The sequence below is a fragment of the Zophobas morio genome, unplaced genomic scaffold, assembly GCF_036711695.1.
Source record: "Zophobas morio isolate AGI-343-1 ecotype UQ-CSIRO unplaced genomic scaffold, CSIRO_AGI_Zmor_V1 ptg000031l, whole genome shotgun sequence".
In the NCBI taxonomy this organism is placed as follows: Eukaryota; Metazoa; Arthropoda; class Insecta; order Coleoptera; family Tenebrionidae; genus Zophobas; species Zophobas morio.
In genome coordinates, this window is record NW_026972136.1 from 7,766,175 (window position 1) to 7,784,216 (window position 18,042).

Consider the following 18,042-nt stretch of genomic DNA (forward strand, 5'->3'; position numbering starts at 1 on the left):
TTTTGACTTTCCAGATACCAGGTTAAACGTTTATTTAGAATTTTTTCAAATAGTTTACACATAGTGCAGGTGAGTGAAATAGGTCTATAAGATGTGGCTTCAGTTTTTGGTTTGCCTGGCTTTGCAATCGGTATTATTAACGCAGTAGACCATATAGCTGGATAAGAGCCCGCAAGATAAAGAGCATTATATGCCTGGAGTAGATACAGTTTTCCAGAAGAAGGAAGTTTTTTAAGCAACAAAAAGGAGATATCATCAGGACCTGGTGCTGAGTTTCGACAGTTGGTAAGGGCAAACTCGAGTTCCTCTAGGGTAATGGGCAGATCTAACGGATTATAGTTTGCTGGGGAAAGGGTAAGTCGCTCTTTTTCTTTTTGTTGCTTTAATTCTAGAAAAGCGGGACTGTAATTTGAGAAAGAAGACGTTTTCTCAAAAGTGTTTGCCAATACCTCTGAGATCTCGGAATCTGTTGTCTGAATCACACCATTATTATTCAATGCAGGGACATAAAGAGACGTTTTATTGCCTTTGAGCTGTTTGATTTTGTTCCAGACTTCGGAGGGAGTTGTGTTGATAGTTATTTTGGAGATATAGTTTCGCCAGGACTCTTTTTTACTTTTTTTGATGAGGTAACGAGCTTTTGCACGAATACGTTTAAACTCAATTAGATTTTCAGACGTGTTGTGGCGTTTAAGACGGGTGAGAGCTTTTTTACAAGCTGAGACGGCTTCTTGGCATTCCTTGTTCCACCAGGGCACAGTCCTGCGGTTGACAACGCTTGTGGTTTTGCCCATAGCAGTCATCGCAGATTCAGTGATTACTTTGATTAAATGTTGAATCATCTCCGTTGGATGAAGCGAAACATCTTCAGAGGAGAGTTTATTATTTATAAGGTTGGCGTAAAGCTCCCAGTCTGCTCGAGAAGTTTTCCATCTAGGTCGCACGCGGCAATGTTGATGCAGGAGAGACATATGCTGTATATGGATCGGAAAATGGTCGCTATTATTCAAATCAGGCAGTACTGTCCATTCTAGCAGATGAACCAAAGTCGGATGACAAAAGGTTAAATCAAGAGTAGAAAAATGGCCGGTTGCTGCATCAAAACGGGTGCTTTGTCCAGTGTTTAAAAGAACCAAGTCGGAGGTATCTAACAGCTGAGCAAGTATGTCGCCTGTTTGATCGGATGTTGGGGATCCCCAAATAGCATGATGTGCGTTGAAATCACCCAACAATATCAATGGTGAAGGAAGCTGCTTCAAAATATTGGAGAACTGATCGGACGTGATAAATTGGCGAGGAGGAAGGTAGATATTGCAGATAGTTATTTGCTGTGGACATTGGATTTGTACAGCTACAACTTCGTATGGAGAGTGAATTTTCAATTCTTGTGAGGGAACAGAGTCATGGACCATTATAGCTACACCTCCTGATGCAATTTTACAATCTGCTCGATTTTTATAGAACAGAGAGTAAGATTTTGGACAGTGAATTTTGTTATTTGAGAAATTAGTTTCTTGCAATGCTATTACGCGTGGACTAAGACTGGAGAGTAAAAGTTGTAGATTGGCGAGACGGGGGTAATACCCGTTTAAATTCCACTGTAAGATGAAGAGGACGGATTAGAAGAAGTCGCTACGTTGTGATTGATCAGTTTCAGTATCTGATTCGGAACTAAGTTTAAGGAGCTTATATAGGCGTTTTCTAATTTTAGTGAACTTGGTTTTCATGGATCTATTTTGTAGATGAGGATATAACAATTTGAGCATATCAATGAATAAATGTATATTAGTCGTGTATTGCTGGGTCAGATGGAGGAGATCGGAAGTATTTGGGACATTTAAGAAAAAATCTCTGAACTGGTCATAAGAAAGGGGGAACTCATTTGGTTTGTCAAAACATATTTTCAACGGCGCCAGATGGTCAGCCAACGCAGCCTCCTGTGGCTCTTGTAGTGATTCAGTTGAAGATGATGCAGTCGTTTTCAACTTTTTGGGTTGTCTTCGGGGGTTTGGTATTACAAATTCGGGGGTTTGCAGTAAGTTATTTTCTGAAGAGATAGAAGGTGGATGAGTTTTTCCAGAGACCTCTTCAGAGGTTAGACTGGCCGGTCGCTTTTTTGTAGCTTCAGTGGGCTTGTTGTCGGGCATTTCTTTATGCTGTTGTAGTACGAGCTGAGATGGTAAGAGCTGAGGGGCTATGTACTCGTTAGGGGTTTCATCTTGGGAAAGAGTTTCGGGATTTAAGCTGTGTTGCTGCATGTTAGTATCAGTAGGTGTTTCCAAGGGATTTGACAGTGACGTGTTTGTATCCCTTACTGAGTCTGATTTACTAGGGCATCTATTTGCCGTATGTCCTGCTTGCTTGCACAGAAAACACGTCATATCATCGAAACTGAAGAATATACGAAACAGTGTGTCGTCGTGTGTAATTACAGTTGATGAGGGTAAAACAAAATGTTCTGACGGTGGAGTAACGAATACTTGTCGACGAAAACTCTCAACATGACTATACGCCTCGTGGTGAATTCCTGCACGCAGGGTGGTTATTGGGGAAACCATTGTTAAGCCAAATTTTTTAATTTCTATTTCTAGTACTTGGTGTGGTATAGAACTACAAACATTGGAGATTAAGAGACGCTTAGCTGGGGTAATCATTTTCCTTAGAGTAAATTCTTTGTCTTGTACTGTAATTTTCTTAACCGAGGTAACTAAGTAATCAACTAAATTTACCAATTTTAAATAGATGCATATTCGGTTATTTGAAATTCTAGAAGCTGAATGTATCTGTTTAGGTCCTACTAGTGATCCAACTGCTACCACATAGTCTGTAATGGGAAAGTCTTCGTGGATATCGATAACAATTGCATGATTTCTGGTATAAAAAGTTGGCGTTGGTTTCCCTTGTGAAGCATGAGCGTAAGTTTTATGAGTCGACGACGTTGACGATGTATTGGGTTCTTGCGACATGTTGGTGTAACTGTCAGTTATAGGGGACGTCATGATCTAGCGTAGCTTGCACTACGCCGAAACGTAGTGCAACTCGATAAGTTTTTGTGTATAAGAAACCCGTTCGCAGAAAATATGTGGGATAACACGTGGAAGCAAAGAAAAGGAAAACGTAAGCAGGATTTAGGTTCCACGGCTTACCTTTTAGCTGAAACTAGTGGGCAACTTGAAATTCTGGGCACTGTTTGAGTTTTCAAAATTAACTGTTTATTGAAACACTACTACAAGTACAAACTCGATCAGCTCGTCGCAGCTCAAACGCTCATTATCAGTTTATCCATATAGAAACCCTTTGATCTCAGTTTTGGTAACTGTCTTAATAAATTATTTGTGTTTCTTCTTATAATTAATATTACAACAAAAGGAAAAAGTTAATTATACGATTCTTATTCGATGCACGGGTCTTTATCAAACTAAATACGAACGCAGTGTTTTTTCTATAAATATTTTAGTGATTATTGTGTCACAGTAAAAAAGCACAAGGGCTGTCAGACATTCGTGGGCCGATAGCGAAGTTGAAGGTATGACTTAACAAAAGAATGTTTACTTTACTTTAGTTTCAGATTTTCAGCTAAATCGGAGAATATTTGAAGAATGAACAAGTTTAAATTAGTCCTATTGTTGCTAAATACTACTACACTAGTACTGAATACTGTAGAATTAATACATATGTGTAGTGTAGGGCAAGAATTACCTGAACTGATTTGTCAAACCCTTGGCCTGAAAAGTTCTGCTGAAAATGTTGGCTTCAAGCTAAAAATGTGTGTTTTTTTATATGGAGCGCCAGATTTGGCTTTTTTGGTTAAATGTTGTACACATTCTGAAATCCACATTTCCACGTTTCCATATTAATTGGAAACAAATTTTTGTGAGTGTAATGTAAGTAGTATGAATGTTAATCTTGTTTTTTCGGTGGTATTTTTGGCACAAAATTTCGAGATTTCCATAATATCTAAGGTCCAGTAGCTTCGTTAGGAAATATTCAAATAAGGCTGATTTTTTTGAAGGTCATTTGTTGTTTTTGTCCAGAAACTGGAGTTTGAACTAATTTTATTCTGTCTATAATATAATGTAGATCAGGTTGTTGTGCAATAATCTGTAAAATAAATAAATAATAATAAATAAATTATACACTTTTGCATTTGTTTATTGAGATGATAAAGACTACTACTATGGCAGTATTTTAAGATATATACTTTAGAATTTTTGATAATTTTGAACTGTAAATAATTAAAAAATAATTAAAATAAATCTCAAGTACATAGATAAATGACATCCTTTACTTATTACCAGTCGATTTAATTAATATTTATAGATTTTTTATACTAACAGTGGGTTTGTCACAATCTACATTTTTTTGTGACGAATTTATTTCATTATTTAAGACGTCGACATTTCTCAACGTCTTTGTAACCCCAGTAAGTTACCGAATTTTGAACAGCTAGACATGGATCTGTTTAACTGGAATCTAATGTTCCAACCGACGATTTTTTCCTTACCAATTGTTGGTTTGTGGCCAAGGCACGATTCATACCAAAGCGATTTATACACGCTGTATGCCGTAATATGCATTTCGTTCTTCATGTACACCAACACATTCCTCCAAACAATAAATATTTTTATAGTTGAAATGGATCTGAAAGCTCTGGCTGCAACTATCTTCGTTGGTGAGCACATCGTTGCAGTTCTGAAAGTTTCAGGCTTGTTGCAGAATTTGAAGGAAATCAAGAACCTCATGAAACAACTTAACAGTGAATCTTTTCAACCGAAAAGCACAAGCCAGTTGAAAATGGTGAAAGAATATTTACGTCTGTGGAGAATATTTTATCTAACTTATCAGTGGGGCGTTTTGGCGTTGGGAATTTTTTGGCTGACTAAGCCAATTTTAGAGAAGTCTTACAAGGATTATGAGTTGCCGTTTTTTGCTTGGTATCCCGTTGATGTTAAGACGTCGCCTTTTTACCAGATTGTTTATTTATATCAGTGTGTTGCGTTGTTTTATATTGCTCTTGCCCATATGCAACTTGATCTGTTGTCGACTGGTTTGATGGTATATATAGGAATCCAGTGTGATATTTTGTGCGACAATGTGACACATGTTACATGCATACCTGATTTGGTGGAGTGTATTATTCATCATAAGAAAATTTTGAGGTAAAATGTTCTTTACCAGTTTACTTGTGTTACAAAAAGCAAATTTAAGATTTTCTAGGGACTTTAATGCTTTCATAGGGAATATAATTTTGGCGCAGTTTGTTAGCAGTGCTGTATCTATAGCTCTTGGTTTGTTTAAACTGGGCCTGGTAAGTATTAAAACGAAACATTTTTCCAATATGTATTAATTAAAAATATTTGCAGACTGTGCCAGGAAGTGCGGAATTTTATACAATAATCACATTTGCTTGGATAATGATTTTAGAATTATTTTTATATTGTTGGTTTGGAAATGAAGTAGAACTTAAGGTATTTATACAAAATACGAATTTTGAAGATTCTGTATCTATTTTTGTTACAGAGCAGTAACATTCCTGCAGCTGCCTGTAATTGCAACTGGATTGGTAAATCCATAAAGTTGCAAAAAATGGTGCTATTTTTCGTAATGCGAACTCAAAGGCATATGACCATAAATGCACACAATTTGTTTTCACTAACACTACGCACTTACATGGGAGTAAGGACTAAAAATCGCCACGTTTTCTTTTAAATTGGGTTAATTTTAGATTATGCGCAGTTCGTGGTCGTATTTTGCTGTGTTACGGCAAATGAATGCCCCTCAAGTTTGAATTGTTCTACAAGTTCTACAGGAGTTGTTATTAGCACACAAAATCATAACACAAAATTTAATAAATAAACTGAAAATCTGCAAGTACAAACTTTTTTGTCCTTTGTTCTTCTGAAATAGGAAGTATCCTGATCTGTTTTGATGTTTAGTATCTATGTTATGATGTTATGGTTATTAAAATTTATAATTCTTGGTATCTGATAATAATATTTTATGAGTGTTCTAATCCTTTTTAATATATAATGTCATAAACGTTAAGAATATATTATATTTGTTGTTCTAAGTATATATATGTTATTTAATAATTTGCTAGTGAATTATTGATATTTGTATGACTAAATCGGAATTTGAACATAAGGTATATTGGGGATGTACGAAAGATGTGCGAAAATTTTATGAAGAGAGTAAATTGTTTTAATGATGTTAGATCAGATGCTATGTAATTTTTTTTTATTTTTTCAAAAATTAAGTAATATGAGTCATGTGATACCATTGTGTAAAAAAAAACAAAACTTATTTATTGTTATTTGCGTGAATACAGTTGTAAAAAGTTCCATAGATCAATTCTGAAATCGGATTCGAATTCATGGGGTTAAAATTAGTAAGTGGAGCAAAATTTCAGGAGTTTCTGTTGTCGAATAAGGAAATTCTTACCACAACCGCGATATATCAGGTAAAATATTGTTACGAAATAAACCTATATGTCGCCCCGGTACGACGCCTATGACGGGTGACTCACTGTCGTTCTCTAAAGAAAAGCGTGGAAGCGCAAGTCGAGATGGGTGCTCCAGAACAAGCCTAGAAACGGTGACGGCGACCTTTCGACAAGGACCGCGTACTGTTTAAATGGGAAACACCGTCGGGAGCTGTATAATCGCTGTGTAATTAGTCGTGTAAATTTGAGTTACTAAGAAATATATTGTTGAGTTTTACCCACACCGATTTTAAATCACCGAACAACGTAACAAGATCATTACCCAAAAAATATATCTCAGGTTTATGGATTCACCACTTGACAAATGGTTCAAGTTTCGGACTTCTGGACTATGTCATTCAGTTTCTTGAACTTTTCTAGCCGTGCTTGGCAGTGTTTTTTTTTGGGACGAATGAATTAGGTGTTCGGAGTTGGAAAAATCCACAAAAGGGAGGATGTCGTTTTACATATAGACCATTTCAACACAGTTCACATATGGAAGACTTCTGGTTGATATTACGCCAGACCGATAATACGGAGGAAGCTATTTTTTATACACAGGTATTACATAATACAAAAAAAATCAGGAACGCTGCAGGTCAATTTTGAACTTATATTCCTGTTTTGACGGTTAAAATGATCAGTGGAGCAAATTTCAGGTGTCTTTGTTATGGACTAAGGAAGTCTTCAATGTCTGGCGAAATATTTCACAAAAAATATTTTTCGAGTTTACGGGTTCACTATTTGAAAATGGTCCAAGTATTGGATTTCTGGTTAATATTATTCAGTTCCTCGGACTTTTGTAGTCGCATCTGACAGCTGTTTGAGCTCGATAAATTTTTTTAATTTATTAAAAAAAAATATTTTTTCACATGCCTTTAGTTTTTTAACTCATTAAAACAAACAACAAAAATTTACCTAGGTGTTTTGTCTATTAAAATATTTATGAAAATCTTTTGTTTAACCGAGGGTGCTGCTCCCTAAATTTTCCACTACAATTTTACCGTCGTAAAACAGATGACGATTTTGTATTAAATATTCAACTGAATTCATTATTTTTATTTAAAATTAAACAATTTCATTCGCGCAGAATGAAAATGGAGAGTCCATAGTACTTCAATTATTGCTAGCGGTCACTGTTTCAAATGTGACCTGATTCTAGCCAAATACAGCGATTAGAGGCGCGGTTTCCATGGCAACGGTGTAAAGAAAAAGTCTAAATGAGTGGAGGTTGGGTCTCCGATTTTATCGAGATCTTACCAATGGTACAATATCTTTAGATGTTGGTTTTGATACATATGATGCAAATGGAGCGAAGTAAAAAAATTAGTTTTGATAATAATTATCACACAAACTTTCAAGTATTTTTTTTGGCACCAGCCGCCCCTGGGTGGTATAATAATTAACTAAGTTCTTTCATATATTAATAAAATGACCTCAGTTATACGTAACATCCCATACATGAATTTATTACTAATTTATGCATTTTTATTTTTAATTTGTTATGATATTTTTGCCAACATTTTTTTGGTAATTCGCGCTTTTGTGATGTTTAGATAAAAAAACACGAAAAATCAAGTTTTATTATTGGGACTAGAATGCAAGGGTAGAGTTTTTGTAAGCTCTGGTTAAAAATAATGGTATCTTAATTTCTTGCAGTAGAGGGAATTTTAACAAGCTGATGTAAATAATATCAATATTATACTGGGTGTTGATAAAGTTTTTTTGAAAAATCCTTGGACGGGTCGATTTTGTTTTTTAAAATGACACTTTTTGATGTAAAAATTAATTTTTTGTAACCAGTCGTTTTTTCAGTGACGCTATTAATGATTTTTTTAAATGCGAACCGCGACTTTTTCTTTCGGATGTTGATACATCCAGGACCAATTAACTAGGCCGTACAAAAATTTGGTACTTTTTGTGAAAATGGGGACAACAAACATTCGATTTTTACTGGAAACGAATGAGGGATTCGCAACTGCTGAAGTAGTTTTTATGTATCCAACAACTCAAAAAAAGTTTCTTGGTGTTCAAAACCTGCGAATTGCTATTAAACGTAAGTATTAAATTTGACGAAAGGTGACACCTTATCCAAAAAAGCCGTTCTTAGTTATTAGAAACATGGTGAATTTAACAGAATGGGAGAGAATTGAAATTTTAATAATGATTGAGTACGGTGCCAAAGTATGAAGTCATAAAGAGATAGAATAGTAGCAGTTTTGTTCTTGGTTTTCTGTAGAATTTCCCTTCAAATTGTATTAACAAACCGAATTTTTGTTTTTTAAATTTAGTAAGTTTTTTTTTCAAAAAAAATGCTTATGTAAGGCGCTAACTTTTCTCTACGACCATATAACTAATAAAAACATCTATCAGAATCCGAAAGAAAATATTGGGGATACTATTTAAAAAAATCCTTTTTACGTCAGCGTCGTTTTTAAAAAATAAAATTGACCTGTCCCAGGATTTTTCAAGACAACGTCAATTTACGGAAATATGAATTTTGTGCCGAACTTTATCAACACCTTGTATACAAAAGACACAAGTTCAGAATTAAAAAATACTCGTAAGTACATAAAGTAGTGCCTTGAATCAATTCTTACCTGACATACTGTGTTCACAATTTTGTTTCCAGTTTTTTATTTTTTAACTTAAAATGTGTTGCTTGTGTGATGTTTTACAAAAAATCTCACACTTCATGTCAAGAGCTGTGCCAGTTCTAATATTTCAGTATAAATCTTAACAGAACGTAAAATTACTAAATTATGAAAAACCATTCAAGGGCTAACTGCAGCAAATGTAGTCAAAAGAGAAAGTTTTCGCTTTTTCGGTTCCTTAATCATTAATTTCAACCGCCTCATTTTGAATTGATACAAACCCTTTGATCTCAGTTTTGGTAACTGTCTTAATAAATTATTTGTATTTCCTCTTATAATTAATATTACAACAAAAGGAAAAAGTTAATTACACGATTCTTATTCAATGCACGGATTTTTATCAAACTAAGTGCGAACGCAGTGTTTTTCTTTAAATATTTTAGTGATTGTTGTGTCATAGTAAAAAAGAACAAGGGCCTTCAGACATTCATGAGTTGATAGTAGAGTTAGAGGTACGTAGATGAAGCAAGAGTGTTTTTAATTCAGTTGTTTTTCAGATTTTCAGCTAAGTCAGAGCGAAATTTCTGTAATTTTGACTTTATAAATAACTGGTTGAAGCTAAGAAATGAATAAACTTGCATTACTGTTGTTATTGTTAAATATCACTGCAGAATTACTACGGATATGTGATGTTTTAGAAAGATTACTACAGGTAGTTTGTCAAACTTCTGGTCTGGAAAGTTTTGTTCAAAAGGATACTGACTTCAAGTTAAAATTTTGGGAATTCTTGGATTTGCTACTGTCAGTTAAATGTTTTCTAAATTGTTGTTTTTCTGTTGCTATGTTTCCATGCAAGTTGGAAATTCATTTTAGTACGACTAATGCAGGTAGTAAAAATATCAATCTTGTTTTTTCTCAAATACTTTAGAGACGAAAATTCGAAGTTGATATAATGATTTAGGACAGTTATAAAACCACAATATAGAAAACTAATTATTTTATTTGATGTAATTTGAGTGATGTTTTAAGATAACACGCTGTACATATTATTGGCATTTGTGTAATATTCTATAATATTTATTCAATAATAAAAATTAAAGTTACTACTTATTATATTAACGATTTTTGACTAAAATTGCTATTTAAATTGTCCCCAAGTTTAAATTATACTACAAGTTCCACAGGCTTTGGTTTTAGCACACAAATTTATAATACAAAATTCAATAAATTCAATCAATTCAATTGAAAAGTTCTTTTGATCTAACATAAAATTATCAAGAAACACCATTAATCTCTTGGTCTTATCATCATCCTTACTTCTTTGAGACTATAAGTAAACCCATGCCACGTGTCCCAAAATATCGCCTGGTGATAGTCGCTGGCTTTTTTGCTTTTAAAATACAGTCCTGTGGGATTCCCCGTTTTACAATTACGGTGCCACCATCCACTCTTTGAAAATGAAGCACAGTTCTTTGATGAATGTTGATCCTGATCCTTATCTTTAGTAGTGAATTTCATGCCGGCTTGGTTTACGAAAGAATCTCCAGCAGACCCGCTAAACCCTCCCAGTAGCTTTAAAATATAGCCTTCGTCTTCACCACCAATGCCAAATTAATCATAGTGAGCATCCGCTTGCAGACCATCCCAGTCGACAAATTCGAACAGTAGTTCTGCAAATTCGTAACCTACAATTATGAAATAATTTTTTTTATTTAATGACTCCAGTAATAATATATCGGATTTACCTGCCATGTAGTGAAGCTTTTCTAAACCTAACCAGAATTCGCCAGCTAAGTTACCAAATCCTTGCTTGTAACTGTTCCAGTCCCTATAAAAATCCTGAGAGCCGTCGATTCTCTTGAGAATCATTGTCCAACCACCGTCTGAACTGTGCATGTTACACAGAACTGGAAAAGGTTCAGGGGCATGTTTGGGCTGAATAAAATAATAATTGGACGCGTTCTGGCCGCTTTTCAAAATTTCTTTGCAACTTTGTGGATAGTGGATAGTGTCAAGAGTCGTAGATTGCTGCGACAAAAATATTATATATTTTTTATTTCAGTTTTGTCGAAACTAAATTATTAGTTTTGTTCTAGTAAATACTTACTTCTTAAGAAGAAATGTTGTGTGGACATATTAATGTAATTATTAACAAACTTAGTAAATTTAAGCAATTGTACATTTTATTGGAGGCTGGAAAGATAAAAACTTTTAGTGAATCGTTAACAAGAGTGTACAAATAGCGGCTTTATATATAGATTCTAAACTTAATTATCAGGTATTATTTGGGCAACTTGATCTTGAAATGTGTCATTGTAGAAATTTGAGTATTTGTTAGGTAAGTGTGCAACTTAATTTTAAAATCCGTCATTTCAAAAAGAATAACATACTTTTTGAGATAAGATAAGATCAACGACACTTTAAACTAAGTTTAGCACGTCTTGACTTATAAAGGAATAACTACTGCCCTTCCTATCTTTTTTATTTCCCGAGCGTAATCGAGCGACTTGTTACTTTCATATTTTCTCGATGTTTCATGACCCCTACACAGGGCCGTACCTAGGCTGACGTTACCGTAGGAAAATTGTTGCCTCCTCCTCCTTATTATTATTATTATTAATATTATACTGCATCTACCCAAATTGACATACGTGTTCTAACAAGTGTCTGTGAAGTGTTTTATCTCGACAATGTAAAGAATACACACGTCTTTATATAATAATGACAAAACAACAGTTATAATATTCACAACATTTTGTTCGATTTAAACCACAATTAATAATGTTAGTCCTGTTTTGAGAAGACAAACTCATTCAAATCAAACTAACTTCTACGTGACATTCTTTCGATGTATAAACATAAATAAACACTTGAGCTTCAGATTGCTATTACCTATTGCTGGAGCCTAAGGGATGAAATTTATGCCTCTGGTTTTTACATCACAGCGGTTATCACAAAATGAAAATCGTAAAATTAAATTGTATCAGTTTTTTCTTGAAGAGCTGGATTTGTCGGATTGTTACTATAGCTTTCGACCAATTTTTTATTGATCAACCTCATTTATTAGATTTGCTTACACAGGGTCACTCAAAAAAAATTAATGATTCAGTCAATTTATTATATTGAATAAATCAAGAATTGCAAAAGTGAATACTTTGAAATCTTGTAAACGTTTTAAAATTACTGTAAGGATGGTAGGTAAATTGTTATTCAAAATATATCTGTTTATTCCCCCAAAAAACTGATGATGCCGGATTAAAGTTTTTACTTGTGATTTATCATTGCATTCATATTTTTTATATTTCTTTAAACAAATGGCTCAAAAAAATTAATGAATGAGCCAGTTTATTTTATTGATTAAATCAGGAACGGCCCACTCCGTTTTCCCAGAAAATTTTGCGAATATAATACTATTATTAATTGTTATTAGTTTTACACTGCACCAATCCAAGTTGATTTACGTGTTCTTGCAAAAAATGTTGATGACGTCATCACAAAATTGTTAAAGAAAGACTCAACTGGAAAATGCTGTATATGTTTCATTGTACTTCAGGAGAGGGAGAAGTTTTGTTGAAACAACTTTCGACCAATTTTTTTAATTTGATAAAGGTTTTACATCACGTATCTTTAAAAACCAAAATTTCAGTTATTAATGGAAATTTTGGAACGCGGTTTTCACTACTGTTTTCGCTTATAAAAGTGTATAAATTCTATGAAAAACAGTGTCAACTTTTAATAAACGGTGTTTCTTGTTAAACTGCCCCCGCGTTATATATTGAAAGGTGTGGACAGATTATATTTAAAATTTCGTAACATTAAGTTTGTTACTAAGTGTTAACATTATGGTAATATTATGATATTAATATAAGTTAATAAGTTACTCATTTTTTACTCTTTTCTGACAACTGAATCCTGGGCAATAATTTATGACTCTTGTATTTCTCTGAACAAATAAAAAACTTGTTAATTGTAGTTTTAATCTAAATATTTAATTATTTATTTAGGTTGGCATTATTAAAAATTTACAAAACTCAACAAAAAAAACTCCAAGGTGTTTTTTATTTATCTTTGTTTCTAGAAAGTTTAAGTGGAAATTTTTTTGTCTAGATCTGCACTTGATTATTTAAATACTACATATCGTAATCTAATCTGGTGCACTCCATACCGTCAATTCGGCAATAACAAACCTTTGAAGTTAAGATTAAGTTAAATATTAATAGGTGTACGATCAAAAATTGGATTTTATATTCAGATATGATTCTTTCCGAAGAACCGCCCACGCATCTGCTCATTTTCTCATTACAACAATGAAAATACTTTCTTGACAAATCAATAACAAGAATAAAGGAAACGTAATCCACTGACAAAAAAAAAACATCTCCAATTTGACCCTTCATTTTTAATTGATGCAACGTCTCCACTCAACCCTTTGATGTCACCTTTGGTAACTTTTCCGACAATTAATTATTTGAACACTTTTACTTTTAATTAATATTGCAACAAAGACACAACCACTTTATAGTATCGCAGCTCATCACGCAACACATTTCTCATCTATAAAAGCTGCTCAAACATTTTTCTCCTCTGTTACGAAGTTAACACTGTGCTTGCTATAACTCTAAACAATTCTCAGAAGCAGTTCGGTGACTAAAAGTAAAACTAACGCAAACATGAAACAGTTCAACTGGGGTTCTATCTTTGACCCAATTCTTCTTTCTTTAAGAATGGTAGGACTGTGGCCAAGCTCTGATTCATACAAAGCCAACTCCTACACCCTCTACGCCTTTATTTGCGTCCCTTTGTTCATGCTTGCCAACACATTTTTTCAAGCTATCAACATATTCATGGTTGAGATGGACCTCAAAGCTCTAGCTGCGGCGCTTTTTGTGGCAGCTCATGTCATGGCAGTGGTCAAAATCGCAGCTTTGTTAATTCACCTGAAAACGCTGAAGAAACTTACATCGCATGTTAACCACCTGAAGCTTCAAGCCTGCGGTAACCGACATGGGAAAGTCGTGGAAATTAATTTAAAAATGTGGATGATGCTGTATCGAGGTTTCCAAGTGGGGGTGTCTACCATGGTGATTTTTTGGTTGTGTAGGCCTTTTTTGGATAACTCTTACAAAAATTACGAGTTGCCAATTTTTTCGTGGTATCCCTTTGATGTTAAGTCGACACCTTGGTACCAGTTTGCGTACATCTACCAAATTATCAGTATTATTTTTATGGCTATTGCTAATTTGAACCTGGATTCTTTGTCCTTGTCGCTGATGGTTTATATAGGAACACAGTGTGACATTCTTTGCGATAATTTAAAAGCTATTAGGAACTTGAGTGACTTGGTGCGATGTATTAAATACCACAAAGCGGTGTTAAGGTAAGCTCGACTTAATTTTACACTGGCGAGTGACCTTTCTGATTTCAGGTTTGCAGTAGATTTTAATGTTTTTTTCAGCAACATAATACTGGGACAGTTTTTCACAAGTGTAGCCACCATAGCGCTGGGTTTATTTAAACTAACTTTGGTATGAATTATCTTAATATTTGATTTTATTTGGTTTAAAAAAATATCCGCAGACGGTGCCTGGAAGTTCCGAATTTTATACACTTGTTGCCTTTTTCAATATGGGCACGTTTCAAATTTTTTTGTACTGCTGGTTTGGTAACGAAGTTGAGCTGAAGGTAAGTGTGACAATCTGAATATTTTCAATTTTTGTTTGTTTTATGGATACAGAGCACTAATATTCCTGAAGCTGCTTTTCAATCTGAATGGATCGGTGTTTCGCTGAATTTTCAAAAGACGTTGTTAATTTTTTTAACGAGAACGCAAAGGCATATTAGTATAACTGCATTCAATCTGTTTCCCTTGTCACTGCAAACCTTCATGACGGTGAGTTCCACAAGTGTGAGTGAAGCTTTTGCAATTACCAGTGATTTCAGATTATGCGAACTTCTTGGTCGTATTTTGCTGTGTTACAACAGCTGAATTCTTCTCTTTAGTGAAGTTTTCTGGACTTAGCATTTAGCAGAATTGTTAGTAGATTGTAACACACAATTAAAAATATTCAAGATGAAAAAGGGCGTCTCTATTTATTTTTCTTAGTGCAGAATAATAAACACATTCGGTTTATCTATTTTTCAAAGTCATGAAAAAAATCTACGAAATATTTATTAACCAAAATTTATTGTCACTTTTTTTGTAAAAATTTTTAGATCCTAATGAAATAATGACATTTTTGTAAATATATGTAAACATACAAACTTGTTTAAAATTATTTCGCCCCTTTAGTACTGTCCAACAAATACAACTTCGACGAAAAATTGTAATTTGATTTTTGAAAATTTTATTTTTTTATGACAACCGATATAAGTTAAAATAAAAAACTTAAATACAGGTAAACCAGTTACAGTGTAAGAAAAAAATCGAGATGCTGGGTCGAACCCACTGAGCTACCACGTTTGACACTGTTTCGAATTAAGTACGAGGTGAATTTGTCAATTTGATAAAATAAATCACAATCATTAATAGTCAACCGGTATTTACAGAACAGCTTTATTATTAGTATTATTAAACAATAAAATTTTAATAATAATAGACAAAATCAAGGTGAATTAGTAAATCGCAAGTACAGGGATAGGTTATTTTATAAAATTAAATAATATATTACTATGCACAATTTTGAGATGACGCCATCAGATAGTTGGTGGGGAGGATTACACACACTTGGGTTAGCGTTTTACCATGAACATGGTAAAATATGTATAAGTTGATAACAAATAGTTCGGTAGTATCGGAGATTATCTGTTTAATAAAAATTCGGCACCGAATAGCAGATTTATTTTTAAATCAAGAATATTGGCGTTCAAATTATGAAAAAGTTTTAACGGTAAAAAACTTACATATGTTTATATAAATAAATCTGGAAACTTAATAGTCTCGACCAAATCCATCATGTTATTAAGCAATTTTTTAAGTGGCATAGTCATGAAAATTGAACTCAGTTTTATAAAATTTTTAATGCTTGAAAAAATAGGAAAACTTGCTTGACATTTGAAAGTTTACAGTTATGGCGGTAATATTATAATTTAGAAAAACAAGTCGTATATAACGGACAATATGGAATATATTCAAAAGCAAATAACCAGGGAAAATAGTGTATTATTATCAGTGTACATGCTTAACTTCGATAGAAATTTGTTTGATTTGAATGCGTTGTCTCCTCAAAACATAGGACTAAAGTTACTAATTAAATCATAATGGAACAAAATGTTTTGAATATCATTTTATTATTCATATTTGATCATAATTAAATAAAGACGTGGGTATTCTTATATTTTCTGGAAAATGAGGTTCTTAATTTGATTAAGCTGAAAAACTGAAAGCGGATTCGTACACTACAAATATAGAAGTATTATTTTTGTATAACATTGATATGGTTTTAAAATACGGTTCACTGGGATGACGTCATCAAATTAAATTAGTAGTTTCGGAGATTACGTATCTAATAAAAATGGATACAGATAGACAGACAGACAGAAATGGGAGACTACTTTTTTCATACTGTAAGGGCCATGAAACGTCGAGAAAACATAAAAGTGGCAATTCGTCCGGTGGACTAGATTACTATACTTCCTTAGCTTATACTCGGGAAGCAAAACAGTTACACACCAAAGTTATACGGTTCTTGAGTATTCTTATTGACTTTAAACTCTTAACTTATTTTTGAAATTACGATGCGAAGTTGCCACGTTATTTTAGTTTTTTGAAATTTTTTAGTAATCCAAAAAAATTCACAAAAAAGCCGCAAAAGTTTATTTGGAAGAAGAAGCTTTGTTGTGGTCTAAATTAAATTTTTCCAAATAGAACACGCCGTATTACATTGCGATAACCCAAGTATCTCGTCTTAAAATAACATGTAAAAAAAAATTGAAAGGCCGCGAAAAATTAAAAAAATTGGCATTGGCTGTGATCGTCTAACAAAATGGAACCTACGTTGTGTTTTTTTTGTGGCGGAATGCGTTAAGATGCACTTGATGGATCCCAAGGTTGGAAAAGTAGTGCGAAATAAAACACAAAATATATGGAGGACACAAAATTATTTATTCCCCCCCCCTGACAAAAAAAAAGAAAAAAACTGCGATTAAGTTGCGCAGCTTGAAGACCTTCTTAGTTCTCAGCCACAAAAACGTATCTTTGAATGAAATCAAATTAAACGTTCTGAATCAATGCAAATATTTAATAAAAACAAAGAAAAAAATGAAGTCAAGTAACTGGACGCAAATACAAAAGTTATTACGGACGTGTGGCGCCAACTTTAAAATTATGGCAGTCAACAAGAGAACAAAACTTAATAAAAACTCTATGCAGCGGGTGGCGATCCAACTATATCAATTTCATTCTAAATTCAGAATTACCCATAGATGCCGTTGTAGCACAAGCGGAGTTTGGGGCTCCTGGTCGTGGTTGTTCTCCCACCACGACGGTGATTCTATTCTGTCAGCAAGCACTGCCGCACAGCAGCCCTCTGTCACGAAGAAACGTGCCGTACGGGCAGACCGTTACGTTATCTACCAAGGAAGCCAACTTCTACCAACCCTTTCACTAGATAAATCTTTTTTCACTTTTTACTTCCTGAGCTTTCATTGGCCGATTATCTCCACCAACAATTTTGTGATGTTCATTTAATTTTTTTAGTAACGGTCATTTAAATTTTATATAAATCGTACTTTTGTGGTTTATGAATCCGCCTTGAGCTTTAGTCCAAATTTTTGCAAAAAATCCTTTTATAACTTTTTATACTAGCGGGATTTGTTGGACAGTACTTCAGGGGCGACGCAAGTTCCGTCTAAATACCCTTAGATCAATCTTTATCATTTATATGTTAAGGAACTTACTAAACAAATATTAGAAGTTAACAAATAAAAATAAAAAATGATCAATGTGCTGCTTAAGCCCTACTGTCTATG

The 18,042-nt window shown here is 33.7% G+C and overlaps 2 protein-coding genes across 2 annotated transcripts; both read left to right on the top strand.

Moving 5' to 3' along the window:
* Positions 1 to 3,080: 3,080 nt before the first annotated feature.
* LOC135139659 (odorant receptor Or1-like) lies at positions 3,081 to 5,788 on the top strand. The gene is made up of 6 exons (XM_064069961.1): positions 3,081 to 3,188; positions 4,447 to 5,159; positions 5,218 to 5,308; positions 5,364 to 5,468; positions 5,521 to 5,676; positions 5,726 to 5,788. Exons 1-6 carry the CDS (start codon positions 3,081 to 3,083, stop codon positions 5,786 to 5,788), a joined length of 1,236 nt encoding a protein of 411 aa, XP_063926031.1.
* A 7,957-nt stretch (positions 5,789 to 13,745) lies between these two features.
* Positions 13,746 to 17,681, top strand: LOC135139330 (odorant receptor 94a-like). Its single transcript, XM_064069532.1, has 5 exons — positions 13,746 to 14,452; positions 14,501 to 14,600; positions 14,653 to 14,757; positions 14,810 to 15,005; positions 17,485 to 17,681. Exons 1-5 carry the CDS (start codon positions 13,746 to 13,748, stop codon positions 17,679 to 17,681), a joined length of 1,305 nt encoding a protein of 434 aa, XP_063925602.1.
* Positions 17,682 to 18,042: the final 361 nt, after the last annotated feature.